The sequence below is a fragment of the Vidua chalybeata genome, chromosome 11 (assembly GCF_026979565.1).
Source record: "Vidua chalybeata isolate OUT-0048 chromosome 11, bVidCha1 merged haplotype, whole genome shotgun sequence".
Lineage (NCBI taxonomy): Eukaryota > Metazoa > Chordata > Aves > Passeriformes > Viduidae > Vidua > Vidua chalybeata.
The window spans coordinates 4,849,035-4,862,707 of record NC_071540.1 but is presented as its reverse complement, the minus strand read 5'-3'; the positions used below and the strand labels follow the sequence as shown (position 1 = coordinate 4,862,707).

At 49.9% G+C, this 13,673-nt stretch overlaps 2 protein-coding genes across 2 annotated transcripts in view; both read right to left on the bottom strand.

The window, feature by feature from the left end:
• LOC128793714 (hydrocephalus-inducing protein-like) overlaps positions 1-3,808 on the bottom strand; it is a 29,909-nt gene extending 26,101 nt beyond the window's left edge. The window contains exons 1-3 of the mRNA XM_053953089.1: positions 3,608-3,808; positions 2,390-2,489; positions 1,043-1,161 (exon numbers count right to left, since the gene is read on the bottom strand). Of these exons, the coding sequence (XP_053809064.1) occupies positions 1,043-1,161; positions 2,390-2,489; positions 3,608-3,763 (375 nt within the window). The 5' untranslated portion in view covers positions 3,764-3,808. The remainder of the gene's footprint in view (positions 1-1,042; positions 1,162-2,389; positions 2,490-3,607) is intronic.
• Positions 3,809-4,942: 1,134 nt separating this feature from the next.
• Positions 4,943-13,405, bottom strand: LOC128793756 (hydrocephalus-inducing protein homolog). The gene is made up of 6 exons (XM_053953169.1): positions 13,302-13,405; positions 12,029-12,148; positions 10,124-10,258; positions 8,506-8,705; positions 5,281-5,405; positions 4,943-5,157 (listed from the first exon to the last, which is right to left on the bottom strand). Exons 1-6 carry the CDS (start codon positions 13,380-13,382, stop codon positions 4,943-4,945), a joined length of 876 nt encoding a protein of 291 aa, XP_053809144.1. The 5' UTR covers positions 13,383-13,405.
• Positions 13,406-13,673: the final 268 nt, after the last annotated feature.

Below are 13,673 nucleotides of genomic sequence, written 5' to 3'. Positions count from 1 at the left end.
TGAATGGCAGAAATTTAAAAATACAAGAGGACAAGGTCTGCCTTTGGGTTTTCATGCAAAGCCGTGGTAACTCCACATAACTGCAGTCACCCTGGGGTTATCCCACGGACACAGAGCAGTCCACCTCTGGTCAGCATCACCAAGCTCATTCAGACCTGGCCCTGAGAGCAACGTGGGGTGATTGCAGCTGCGTAGTGAATCACCACAGAGCTGCTGCTGCCCCAGTTAGCAGAGCTCCAACAGTACCATCTACTCATTCACCTTTTCTCATACCATGAAAACAATACATTGATAATGAGGCATCAGCATCTCAATGTATAGACAGCACCATCTTTGGGTAAGAAAAATAAGCGTGTCTTTCCCTTCCACAGTTAAGCTTTTGAAAGTGTCTGGCATGATGTAGTGCCTCATTTTCTACCTCTTTCAGTTGCTTTCTCATGGTTTTGGGGTGGTTTTTTTTGGTTTGTTTTTTTGGGGGTTTTTTTGGTTTTTTTTGCAAACTTGACACTATTGTGGGGGAGGCAAAGAGGTAGAAAAATCCTTTGCTGTATTCCCAGGAACACGTTTCACTTTCTAGAGCCAGAAATGCACCAAGGCTGAAGTGTGGTGAGGGACTGGTCAGCAAGAGAAAGAACTCCCAAGCTCTTTGCAAGGGCCAGCACTCAGCCAGGAGGCTGGATGGCTTTCCTGTGACTTCCAGGAATAAGCAGGAGACACTTGACTGGAAGCTGTTTGCAGTGGACTGAAGCTTAAATGCAGCCAGTGTGTTCCAGCTGCTTCTGAACAGCCCAGTACAAAGGTTTCATATGCCAAGGGGTTGTTTTGCAGGAAGCCTCCCAGCTGATCCCTAAGGAAGGCTGCCCAAAAGCAGGGAGTGGGGCTTCATGAACGACAGACACACCTTTCTGACCCCCCTAGATTTGACCAGTACATCAAATATTCCCTGCTCACAACTGCCCAGGTTGCCAGGAATTCCACAGCTCCACCAGGCTTGCTGCTGCCTCAGGAGCCATCAGGATCCATCCCAAGCCCTGCTGCTCACCTCACAGACGTGGAGGGTGTCAACAAGAATTTTCCCAAGATTCAGTGAAGGACAGCTGAATTCAAGCAAAGGTCCTTGGCCTTCCCCTTTGAGGCGAAGGGTCATCCTGCTCTCACGGCCTGGGGAGAGATGTCCATTTCAGTACAATAATTCCCTCTGTTACACTGCATTTTCCAGGCTGCCTCCGTGCTAGTCCCTGACTCTGAGCTGGATGCAACCAGCTCCTGATGCTGCAGGAGAAGATAAGGACCCTTCTCTTCCCTCAGGACATATCCCTTGGGGCTGACTTGCAATTCCTAACCCATTCCTGGGGCTGGTTTCCAATTTGAGCCACCAGTTTGCTGAGTTTAAAACATCTCTGATGTCCTCCAGTGACGGGCCAAGGAGTAATGGGTAGAAATTGAAAGAAAGGAAATTTAGGTTAGATATTAAGAAGAATTATTTTACTGTGAGGGTGGTGAGACACTGGAGCAGGTTCTCCATGGAAGTTGTGGAGGTTCCAGCCCTGCAAGTGTTCAAAGCCAGGCTGGATGGGGCTTGAAGCCACCAGGTCTAGTGGGAGGTGTCCCTGCCCATGGCAGGGGCCTTGGGACTAGACGAGCTTTAAGGTCCATTCCATCCTTAACATACTATGATTATGTGGTTTCCTTCCCATGCACTTAGAGGAGCTCTGAAATCCATTCAGTGAAGGCACAAAGCTCATAAAGAGTTTGGCAATCGCCAAACTACCTGGCCCAGCAGCACACGACTTTGTTGCCAAAGTCCTCAACTTCTGGCACTCAGCATTGTGTTTCATTTCCACAGACTGAGCTGCAAGGTGACAATTCCCACACAGGGACAGAAGCAGCTGCTGGCCAAGGGTGCTCCTTCTGCAAACACCCTGGGCTCAGTGGGGCTCAGGCACCTCTGGTCTGGTGGTGTCTGGGCAGTGGGAGGTGATCCAGGGTCAGGGAGCCCATTTCTAACTCAGCTCCTACCACCTGATGATGGAGCCATGTCAAATGGACCCATCCTGGAGGTCAGTGGTCTCTAGAGGGGCTTAGTGCTTGCTCACTAAAGCTCTTCTGCTCTGTAGCTCTTTGGCCTTTGAGGAAATGCTGGCAAAGCCATGGCATGAAAATCTCTCCCTGCACTGCCTGGGTGGTTTTGGGATCAGTAACCCAGACACAGGATTCTGAGCCCTGGCCTTGCACGGGAGACTCCCTGGAAGCTGCAGGGCCAGTGGGGTGTGCCAGCACTGCCCTGCTGACCAGGGACTCTTCCCAGCAGTTACAGGGGAGCCCAGTGGGCTCAGGCTTGCACCATGGCTGCACTGAGGGTGAGAGAAGCTGGGGAAAGGAGCTGTACCTGAGATATTGCAGTAAGCCATACTTTGGTACTTCAGTGCCTTTAGGGGTTTGAAGGTCACCTTGATTTCGGCCGAACAATGCGGCCCAATTTCTCCCTCCTAAAACAGAAAGGGACAGCAAAACATTTCTCTTCAAACTGCATATTTCTTGTTTTCAACCACAGTCCTGTAAGCCTTTATTTAGAGCATCAGTGATGAGTGAACAACTCAAGGAGCCCAAGGAAGCACTCCAAACCCAGCTCAGCACACTGCTGGAAGCTCTCAATGCTCAGCTGATCAGCTCCCACTCTCCACAATATTCCTACTGCTCTGACACAAGCTCTTGGTCACATCCTGCTGCTGTCAGCTACAGTGGGATGCAACTGCCACTGTGCACTGGTGGCTCTTGGCCTTAGATGAGCCATAGGAGTAGCCAAGGAGGGAACATGATCCCCTTCCTTGAAATACAAATATTAGTTAACCTGTTTTGAAAGAATGCAGAGGTTGGGATTATTCTGGGGTTTACTCCAAGATGAGAAGGGATTTTGCACTGTGCAGACACCAGGCATTCATAATCTCTCACAATGCCAGTACTCAGAATCAGGGCTCTGGTTGGTGGGAGGACGTGGCAGTTTGCTTGCACAAACAGAAAAGGAAAAGGTTTTCTGTCCCTGTGTGCAAGAGAACTCATAAGGCCCATTTAAACCTTCCAGCCTTGTGTCCAGGCTCTCAGATGACACTGGGAGGGACACTCAGAAATAGTGCAAGGCGTGGTTACAGGAGGGGATTGGCATTTCTGTGATTAACCTCGGGCTGAATTTGGCCTCCTTTTCCCAGCGAACCATTGCAAGCTTCAGGTCAGTATGTGAACTGGCAGAGCTCCAACACCCTCTGCTGAACCCCAGGCACCACGTGTCGGGGGAGCCCCTGCCTACAATAACTGCTCCCTGTGGACACTGCAAGGACACGCACGGAGCGCCCTTGAGCTCGAGCCCTGGCAGCAGAGCTCGGCTTTGTCAGGCTCCCAGCCCTGCCTTGAGCCTGCAGGGCAGAAATGCTTTCAGCAGGGAGCTCTGCAGCCACACCAGAAACTCCATGTCCTCCCTCTCAGCACATCCAGCCAGCTGAGGATCTGCCGAGTGACCGCATCTGGGGGCAAGGGGGGCAGGGATAGGGTGGGTGGGAGGAGGAAGAGGAGGAGGAGGAGGAGGAAAATGAGGTTCTCAGCTATCACTTACCAATGGCTCAATGAAAAAAACTTCATCGGAGAACAGCATGGGGTCTTGTTGCACCTTTGCCACCTCCTCCTCGACCATGCTCTTCAGGATGCCAATGCGATCTTCACAAAAGCCCTTCACCTTCCGTATTTTTTCCTCCTCCATTAAGGTTTCCATCCACACCTCACTTGGCACGTGCAGCGAATTACACTGCCTGCAGCCACAGGGAGACACAAGGCCAGCAGATCATTTAATAAGCCACATATTTGCAGAGAGAAGTGTGAGTGCAGGAGAGCAAAGCACTTGGGAAGGAGCAGCAGCAGCTCCCCAGCAAGGGCTGACCCCAAGCCATGGGGGTCCCACATGGATCAGAGGATAACTTGCTGTTCACTGGCACAGCAGGTAGTTTTACTTCACACTTGCAAGCTCAGGAGACGTTTCCAAAGCCAGCAGCCCTCAAGAGAACCTCCTGGCTCAAAGCCTCTGCCAAAACTGAGGGAGAATCCACCAGCCACCTCAGCTGGCTTTTCCTACCACTGAGTTGCTTGGGGGAGGCAGATAAAGATCATGGAGCACCCCCTGGGAAGGGGAGATGAAGCTGGGTTGCAGCTACGTGTTACCAGCATCACTCTTTGTTTCTGCCATTTTGGACCTGCCCTGTTCCCTACTCTGCCTTTCACAAGAGCATCCCAGAGCACTTCCAAAGGAAATGGATGAATTCAGGCACTGCCGCCCTTCAGCGACATTCAAGGTTTTATATGCAATATGCATGAAAACAGAGGCTCTGAGAGGGGAAGGGACTTTGTTGTGCAGGAGGGAACAGCAAACTCCTGTAGAGACCTTTGCATGATCCCATCCCAGTGCATGGTAGTAAATGTCATGAGAGGGAAAGGATCCTGCACAATCTCCTCTCATTAAAAAGTCCTCTCTGCTCTGAGATCTCAAAAGCTTCACTGACAGCAGGACAGGAGGAGACAACCAGCCTGGATGGGCAAGGAGGTTTTGAAGGAACTAAGGGAAAAAAAGAGGGTGCATCACCTTTGGAAAGAGGGCCTGGCAACTCAGGAAATGTTTAAGGATGTTGCCAGGTCATGGAGGAAGATGATTAGAGAGGCAAAAGCCCAGTTAGAACTTGAGGAAATCCAGTCATTGCAATCAACCTTTCCTTCCCAAAATGCCATGGTTGGAGTATAAATGGAACTGGAATGCTAAGTGCTGAGCTCCTGAAGCCCAGGGACACACACCCTAGTGCCAGGGATGGTTTACTTGGCCTAAACCATTCAAAAGCACCAACAGCCCCCTGAGGCCATACGTTAGTTTCAGTCTTGGGCCATGTCTCTCACTGAAATGCATCTTTCAAACCAACCTCCTCTTCACTTCATTCTCGTCTTCCTCATCAAGAAAAGTCTTCCACTGGAAGTGGGCTGTGATGTTACTCCTGTTTTCGATGAACACGGTTGTGTGGTTTGACATGGTGATGAAAGTCTTCTCAACCTCCACGGAACTTGTGCTCAACCCAAGGTTGAGATCTACAGCTTCTCCATGGAGCTTTGTGTGGATCCTTTCTTCACCTGGAACAAAGCAAGGGGGACTCTTTGCTCAGCTCAGTGGCTGATGGAAGCACAAGGAGGATGGGACAACAGGGAGTGATGGGGCAGAACTGTCCTGTGCCCTGTGCAGGGCCCAGCACTCACCTGTGTTGCAGCACGCTACCAGGGACCCGAAATGGTCACCATTCGTCAGCGCGTGAAATCCCACTGTCACCTGCATGCTGTCACCAGCGCCCAGAGTTCCCGTGGCTGGAACCACGAAGAAAGGACTGCAACACAGAGAGAGGGATCAGGACTCGGGGGGACACCTGGGCATGAGATTCCTTCTGCAGTGCAGCTCACTTCAGCTCACTTGGGCAAGCAGGGAGCTAACCAACCAGTCAGCAGGAGACAGACAGAACAGGCAGGATCAGAAACAGCCACTGACCCACTTCTGAGCAGATCCAGTCCTCAGAGGATCCTGTGGGTAAAAGGACCTCATCTCCCCCATACTCTGCATCCAGCCCTCTGCAATGAGACTCAAGGGTCCGACTGCCAGCAATCCCATCAGAGAATGGTTTGTGAAAAGCACGGAGAGGGTTCAGAGCTGTCTGCATGCACAACTTGACACTCACTGCCTCAGGAATTTCTCTTTTCCTGCTGCCTATAAACCTCATCGCAAGAGATGCAAATGTTAGGGCACTACCTGTCCTGTGAGATTACAGCCTGGAATCAGACAGGGAGAAGGAACTTCTCCTTGAAGACCAAAGAATAGCTACTGTTGAATTTGCAGTGTGGTTCTTTGGTTTATTTTACCTTGAAAATGTCCTGATTTAGCCTAAAAGGGCACATTTTACCAGCATTTCAGTGAAAGCTGCTCTAAGAAAAGGAGCAGTCAAAACTCTGAAAGAGTGCAAATGCAGATTAGAGCAACACAGTGACATGGAAACCCAAAGGAGGATGCCATTTACAATCTGAAGGATCTGGTCCCAGCTAAATGAAGCACCATTAGCAGAAGCACATCAAGGAAACAGAACAGGAGCTTTCTATTTACCAGCCATGCAGCCTGGGACTGTGGGACGTCACCCAGGCTGGTATCTGTTTGATTGGCCCAGCAGAGAAACTCTGTGTAATGTGTTGGAAATAATGATGCAAACGTGTTGGTGCACTTTGGATTTAACAGGAGCAATTAGGATTGGTCGCCAGGTAAAGAGCTCTTGCCTGACAAACGCAAGACTCCGTGCTTTGATGCTCAGGGACAGCTCAGGGAAATGTGCTTCTGCCCAGCAGCTGCTGGGCTTTGTGCTCTTCTACAGCCCCACTGAGGAAACAAAAGTTCCTGGCCTCGGTGCTTTGCTGGTGGCCAATCTGTCACTTAGAAGTGTGTTCTGGGGAGTTTGGTGATGAATGCATCACACACAAAAATAAAGAGAACATCTGGCAAGCTGAACTTGATTCATGTCAGTTGCTTCAGGTTCTGCTCATTAAGGATCTATTGCTGCAATGATGGGCCTGGCCTGTTCCCATTACCACTAGTGGGAACATCACTACTGGCTGATGGAGAAGCCTTGGGCCAGCAATGTTTATGTGCTGGACGTGAGACTTTGGAGGGAGGGGAGGAAAGACAAAGCCCCACCAGCCCCAGAGCCAGATTAGTGTACCTGCTCCTGCATCTGCCCCGGGGGTGATACCAGGACTGCTGCAGGTCTCTGCTGGGGCTTGGGGCAATCAGTGCCTGGTGTGGGCAAGGCACAGGATTTTTTCTTATTCTTTTGCCAGGGATTTCACCAGGACAGAGAAACTGCCAGTTAAGGGAATCCCTGGCCACACTTCAGCACTCCATTCCATTCCATTCCATTCCATTCCATTCCATTCCATTCCATTCCATTCCATTCCCACTGCTGCCCCATGTTACATGCTCCTGCCCTCAGATGGCAGGATGGGAATAACATTCCTGGGGGTGACTTCAGGGGTTGTCTGAGAAAGAAGGTATCTTCTTATTTTCAAATTATCAGGAGAAGAGGATCCAGCCAAGTCCAGGACTCAGTTTCAGGACTGAAAAACTGAGTGCAAATCAGCCCCTGCATCTTCTACATCCCTGGGCTGTACCCAGCAGACTCCTATGTTACTGCTGTAGCAGTCATCTCTCACACAGACCTGGCTCCCCAAGACCCAAGGACACAAGCTCTACAGCTAAACTTAACTCCTCTGAATTTCAGCCAACATCACTAAGCTGTTCCCTGAGCCCACAGATAGAAGAGCTGTGAAGGAGACATCCCTCATACTGTAATAACCAAATGAAAACCACTGCCAAGAGATGGGGCTGGCAGGCTAAATTTTGGCCTTTTATCTGTAAATTGTGAGCTGTTCCTTAAGACACTTCTCATCCTGTTAGATGTGCCCTTTCAGTGAATCACTACTGCACCCAACAGGCAGAAAAGATAAGGTATGGAGGGGGTTTTAATAGGTTGCTTTCTTCTGCTTTTTAACTAGGTCCATTTGTATGTTTTCTTGTATGGCATCTCAAGACAGGTCCAGATCTCCCAATGGCACCTTGCAATCCCCAGACACTGGTCTTGCTTTGAGCAGTGTGTCTGCTCAGATGATTTCCAGAGGTCCCCTTCAGCAGAAGTTATTCTGTACTTTCCTAAATCAGCCCAACTGCTCCTCACATATTCCTTAAACGTCTCCTCTTTCCTATACACCTGTGCATGTACCTATGGGCATGTGGCATATTGACAGGCATTAGAGGAGCTCGACCTGCAGGAAAGTTCCCAATGAAGAATTCATGATCTTTTGGCAAACATTTAACACAAACCAAAATGAAAAGATGGCAGAAACACAGCAACTTCAGAGTATTTAGAAAGAAATCTCAATGAAAGGGGGCACAACCTTATTCAGAGATTTAAATCATCTGTTTGAAATTTTAAACTGGCTTTCAAAGGTTCATCATGGAACAGAAGAGGTGACTGATGCCCTCAGCTGACAAGGGAAATCAGGTCAGCTTTAAGTAACAGGAAGTGCACCGGCTGCCTGCAGCACAGCTCAGGGGACCACTGGAAAGCCACGTGCCCGTGGCCTCCCAGAGAATGGCTCTATTTGGCTGACAGTGCTGAGTAAGCATTTCAGAAGCTGCTTGTGCTCAGGAGGGTGCAAGCCAGCTACTAACATGTTCCAGCACCCTCCAGGAAATCTGGGACAGAGAAAGCTCAAAGGCTGCATCCTGCTAAGAACACTGAAAGCAAGAGCAGATGCCATCCATCCTGCTCACTTCCAGCCAGGGCTGCAGGGCAGCAGCGGCGATGCTCTGCTTCCTTTTGCTGCTCTTTCCCAACTCTGTTATCACCCAAGGGTGATATCCTCTGCACAAAAGGAGATGAGCTGCCTCACCTCTGGGTGCTCAGCTGGTAATGAGCTTCCAGGTTACCAGTGTTGCGAACCAGCAGAGTCTTCTGGGTGCTGTACTTGACTGGACACTTCAGGAAGTCCAGGTGGTCAGGGAATTCCAGGATAGCTTTGGCACCAATGGCCCGAATTGGCACAACTATCCTTTCCTTTGCAGTCATGCAGACGAGCTCGTGGGAATAATCCTGCAGGAAAAGAAACGGTCTCAGCACAGGGCATTTAGTGCCATCCCCGTGGCAGAAGAAAAATCATTTCTATAACCCTTCAAGGCGTCAGGTTACCTATTCCACCCTAAAATGAACACTAAATTCTACTAACACATCACATTTTAAAGACACCAGTGCACTTTGCAAAACCTATCTCAGTGGCATTAAGCTCTTGTGCCACTTGAGTCATACAAAGAACTGCCCTAGGCCACCATAATTTTTACTCTAAATTTTAATGATGTAAAATAATTCCTAAGTTCCTTCTAAGGAACATGGAGCTAGGGAACACAGGACATTCCTCTTTAGGTTTCTATATACCCACTGTCTGAGAATAAGGACAAAGTGTTAAACTGACTCTAAGAAGCAAAAGGAAGATGAGGAAACAGCTGCACCCAAAGAGATCCTGCACCTCTGGCCTGGTGTAGAAAGATCAGTTGGCTCAGAACTCCCCTCTAACTTTGCCTCTCCAGGCAAGTCAGGAGAAGAACAGTGCTAAGAGGTGGCAGGATGCTGTTGCAAAGAGACTCTCTCTGCTTTCCTGCAAGGCTTCCTCCCTTCCATGCCATGTCCCAAACCCTTCTGTATCAACAAGCCTCCGGATCACAGCACTGAGATCAGACTTGCCAAGGCCCCAGCACTGGTGTTCAAACCTCCCCACAAAAGCAGGTTTGGCACGGAATGGGTGCCAGCTGACAGAGCCACCACAGTGACAGGCATGAAGACAGAGCCACAGCAGTGTCACTGCCACAGGCTCTGGGCTCACAGCTCTGCCTGCAGGTTGTACCTGCCCTATACAAGCTCTTTCAGGCAGGTGTCCAAGTCCCCTGCAGCTCACCAACCTCCTGCTGACTAAGGGCACCTAGAGCCCAGTGTGCCTGTGCCAGGCTGGGCTCCCGGGCACAGCACATCCTCTGTCCTGGCCCTGCAGCTGTATCACAGTCAGTTGTGCTCTGGGACAGCACAGCTGCAAGGCTGGAGAACAGAGGGTGTGAAAAAGCACTGTCTTTGCTCCAGCCCAGGGTGAGGCAGGGAAGCTGTTGCCAGTCAGGAAGGAGGAAAGCTCTCCGACCTCTTTGTCCCTCTCTAGTGTGTTCCATAATAATTAAAGCCCTTCCACTGTACCTAGAGATGGCCGAACATCTATCAGCACCCCTCTGTCATTTTCATACTGTTCCCTGTGCATCTTCCCTTGGGGATGCTCAGGAATGTGCAGGGAGGGGAAGCAGAGCCTGTCAGGCCCGGGTGCAGTGCCTGACAGCACGTGCCAAGCAGCGAGTGGCGGCAGGCTGCCTGCCCACAGCCTGGAGTCAAGCTCACAGCATGGAATGGGCTGTACCCAGGGTGCAGGGAAAACAGTGGCTTTGGAGGTAATTCTGTTTTGGCTCCTCCAGGCTCACCTTGATCTCATCAGGGGTGAAGCGGATGCGCACACGGGCAGACGCGCCCGGTGGCACGATGTGGTACACATCACTGGGGCACGCCAGCTCGAAATAAGGTGAGCTCTCCATGCAGACCTTCACCATCCGAGAAATCTGCAAGAAAGACATGAAACTATGATTCTGCCACTTGTAGAAACAGGACGAGAGGAGAGCTGTCCGTGCCCTGGTGACATCTGTCCTTGACCCCTTTCCCAAAGCACCTTCAGCTGTGGAGGTACAGGCACATAATTCACAAGGGTGAACTTGAATCCCCTCTGTCTGGGTCCAGCACTTTGGCCAGGGGCAGTAGGGCAGTGCGTGGTGGGAAGGAAGGGCCAAGCAGGTCAGCACCAGCAGGACGGAGACAGAGCACCTGAACCAAGTCATCTGCATATTCAACAAGGCCAAAAAACCTGCTGGCTTCTGCCAGCTCACAGCCATGCAGTAGTCGTGTTCCAGAGGGGGAATGTGCTGCCTGAAGGCAAAACAGCACATTATCCTGGGGGAAGGAAGAAATTCCCTTCTAGCAGATCAGGTTTGGGTAGGGACGTTCTGGGGATAGAGTCATGCAGGCAGAGCAGCAAGAGAGGAGACCAAACACTGTGGCCTTACTGGGAATAAAAGCAAACCTGAAAAGCAAAAGAAGGAACACAGCAAGACAATCCCTAAAACAAGGAGATGGCAAAAGAGAATTTAAATGGGCAGTAAAGCAGCAAGGAAGAATCATAAAACCATGAGAGCAATCAGCTTGCCAAAAGCGATGGAAACACAGACAGGCTGTGCCTATCGACTGTGGGCTTCAAAGGCACTTGCTGCCTGGAGAAACATGACCAGCACTGGCTGGCAGTGTGGTTCCAGTATTAAAAGCCAATCTTGGCTCTCCAGGGGTTCTTGCTGCCTGTGCAGGCAAGCTGGGCTGCTGGGCATTCCTACCTGCAGCCAGCAGGCCAGGTTCTGCCCTCTGGGACACACAGACACAGCAAACATGCATTTTCTAGCACACAGATATCAACCCCTGAGCACCAAAATGCTCTCCAAAAGTCTAACCCAGGCGATTTTGACTCCCTCCTGTCTCTTCCCACCAGCCCACTCTTGGCACAGGGCTCATTTGGGAAAATGTTTCCCTGACTGAAATTCAAATGGTCTCCATTTTCCTCTTTACAGTGGAACACAACTGGTGACATTTTTCAGCTTTTTCCTTTTCAACTCTCTTGGGAAACTGCAAAACAATCACAAGTGAAAGCGAAAACCTCCAGGAGCACACGGCTTTGGATGTGCTGTGGTTCTCCAAAGGGAAAGCAGAGCACCATGTTGCTTTTGGAAAAGCTGAGCAGAGCTGAATGAAGTTTAGCAGGAGCCTGAAGTGGCACCTAAAGGCCTCCCACTGCATCTGCTACATCAGCCTGATTCCAGGGCTGCTTCAGAGCACACTTCCTGCAGTGCCCATGCCATTAATGAGAAGTGATTCCAGCATAAAGTGGAGAAGACTCAGCCCCTGAGCTTTGACTGTGAGCTGCACAAAGGGAGCCAAACAGGCTGAGAGAGACAGAGATTCCTACCGGGAACCAAGATTAACCAAGGAGACACAGGATGTGGTATACACTCAAGGCAAAGCTTGAGAGCAGGTAAGAACCCTCAACATTCCTATCACTCCAGAGTTTTCAAGAGAAGGAAACTCCTTTGGGATAGATACCATCAACGCATGGCCAAAATCAGGGGAGAATTCCCAGCACAGGAAGATTTCCACCATCTTGCAGAACAAAGGTGCTGAGACATTTTCTTCTGCATGTGCTGCAGCAGATAACTTGCTTTGCTGTACACTCTGGGAATGACAGCACTCTCCTCTTCCAGCACAGAGTTAAAGCTCCAGGTGCCGGCACTTACCTTGTCCTTATTCATGAAGGACAGTGCCATTTCAGAGACCTCATGGGCGACGAAGTTCTGAAATACCATCTCTGGTGGGGAAACCCGAAACAAGCTCTGTTTCGGGGCAACTGGTGGCAGCTGGAGAGGCGAGAGAGAGCAGGGAGAGGTTCAGCTGCTGGGAGGAAGGTTCATGAAGGACAATCTTACACTGATCCCAGTGAAGTACAGACTCTGCGTGAGCACGTCTGCCCAGCCCACACTGGGGTAACAGTGGCTCACCCACCTCTGCTCTGAGCTGAGCAAGAGCTGCTTGATCAGCTCAGAGCAGGCTCGAGCCAAGCTGCTCTTCTGGCATGTATTTCTCTGGGTTTCCTTCTCCAGAGTGCCAGGCAGCACTTTCCTTAAGCACAGCCCTGTGCCCACTGGGGCACTGACTGAGCACTCATGGAGTAAGTAAAACCCAAGAATTTACTCTATGGGAATCAATTTTGGGATGCCCTTTACTCTGACACAGGGAAACCAAGGCCCACACAACTGCAAATATTTTTTTTTTTTGATCTAGAACTTAGGCATCAGTAAGAAAAGAACAGTACCAGAAGAGGTGTGAAAGATGAGGTGGTATTTGGCTGAGGCCAAAAGGTTATTAAGTGAAAGAATGGAATTTGTTGGTTCTATGTGTTGTTTGTGGTTTGGATTTGTTCAGGTTGGTTTGTTGGGTGTTGCTGTGAGCTGGGAGAAGGACAGGGTTGAAGACCTGACCAAAAGGAAGTAGGATGAGAGGGAAGGGGAGGCGAGTCTCCTTTACATCTGGCAGCCTGCAAAATCTAACATCCTGGCAGGGTCCAACACATTGTTCCAACCCAGAGCATGAATGCAATTTGTTTTGTTCAATCTGCAGTAATTACTGCAGGTCCTCGGCCTTCAAAGGCCAACGCTGCCACTCTGGAGGGAATCCTATGACCCCGAGCATCTGATGGTGACCACACCAAAGTAAGAGGTGGCTACTTCAGCAGGAGAATGGCAAATGGTAATTTTGTGCCTTTGTGTCCCTAGCCTTCCCCCCACTCTTTTAGCAATGGCAGCTACACTCCAGCACACCCCAGCAGCTTCAGCAGAGGTTGTTTGTGTTGGCTTAGTGCAGATCAGGACTCCCAGTCCACCACTACCAGCAGTTTGCAATGACAACAGGACCTGGACACTGAGGTGTTTTGCTGGAGGCAAGCCTGTCACAAGCACACACCCTCCTCAAACTTCACATCAAACAGAAAGGAAAAGAGCAGGAAAAGGCTACCTTTGGACGAGTCTCGCTCATGTCTAGAAATGGGCTAATTCTGGGCAGAATACTCCCCACAGTGCTGGCCTCCTTCTTCATGTTGAGAATCTGGAACTTAGAGGGAATCAGCTGAAAGGCAAAAAAAAAAAAAACAAAAATAAAAAAACAAAAACAAAAAAAACCAACCAAAAAACCCCACACCAAATCAGCAAGAGCATCAGAAATGTGCTTGTTCAGAAAAGCTTCAGAAAAGCTTTTCCTGAACAAGTAGCACTGGTGAATAATTTGTGATCACTAGGCACTAGGACAGTTCTGGAAGCCCTGGAAGTTACCTGCTGAAATACTTAGCACCAATAAATTAATAATACAGAGTGCAATACACATACTCCA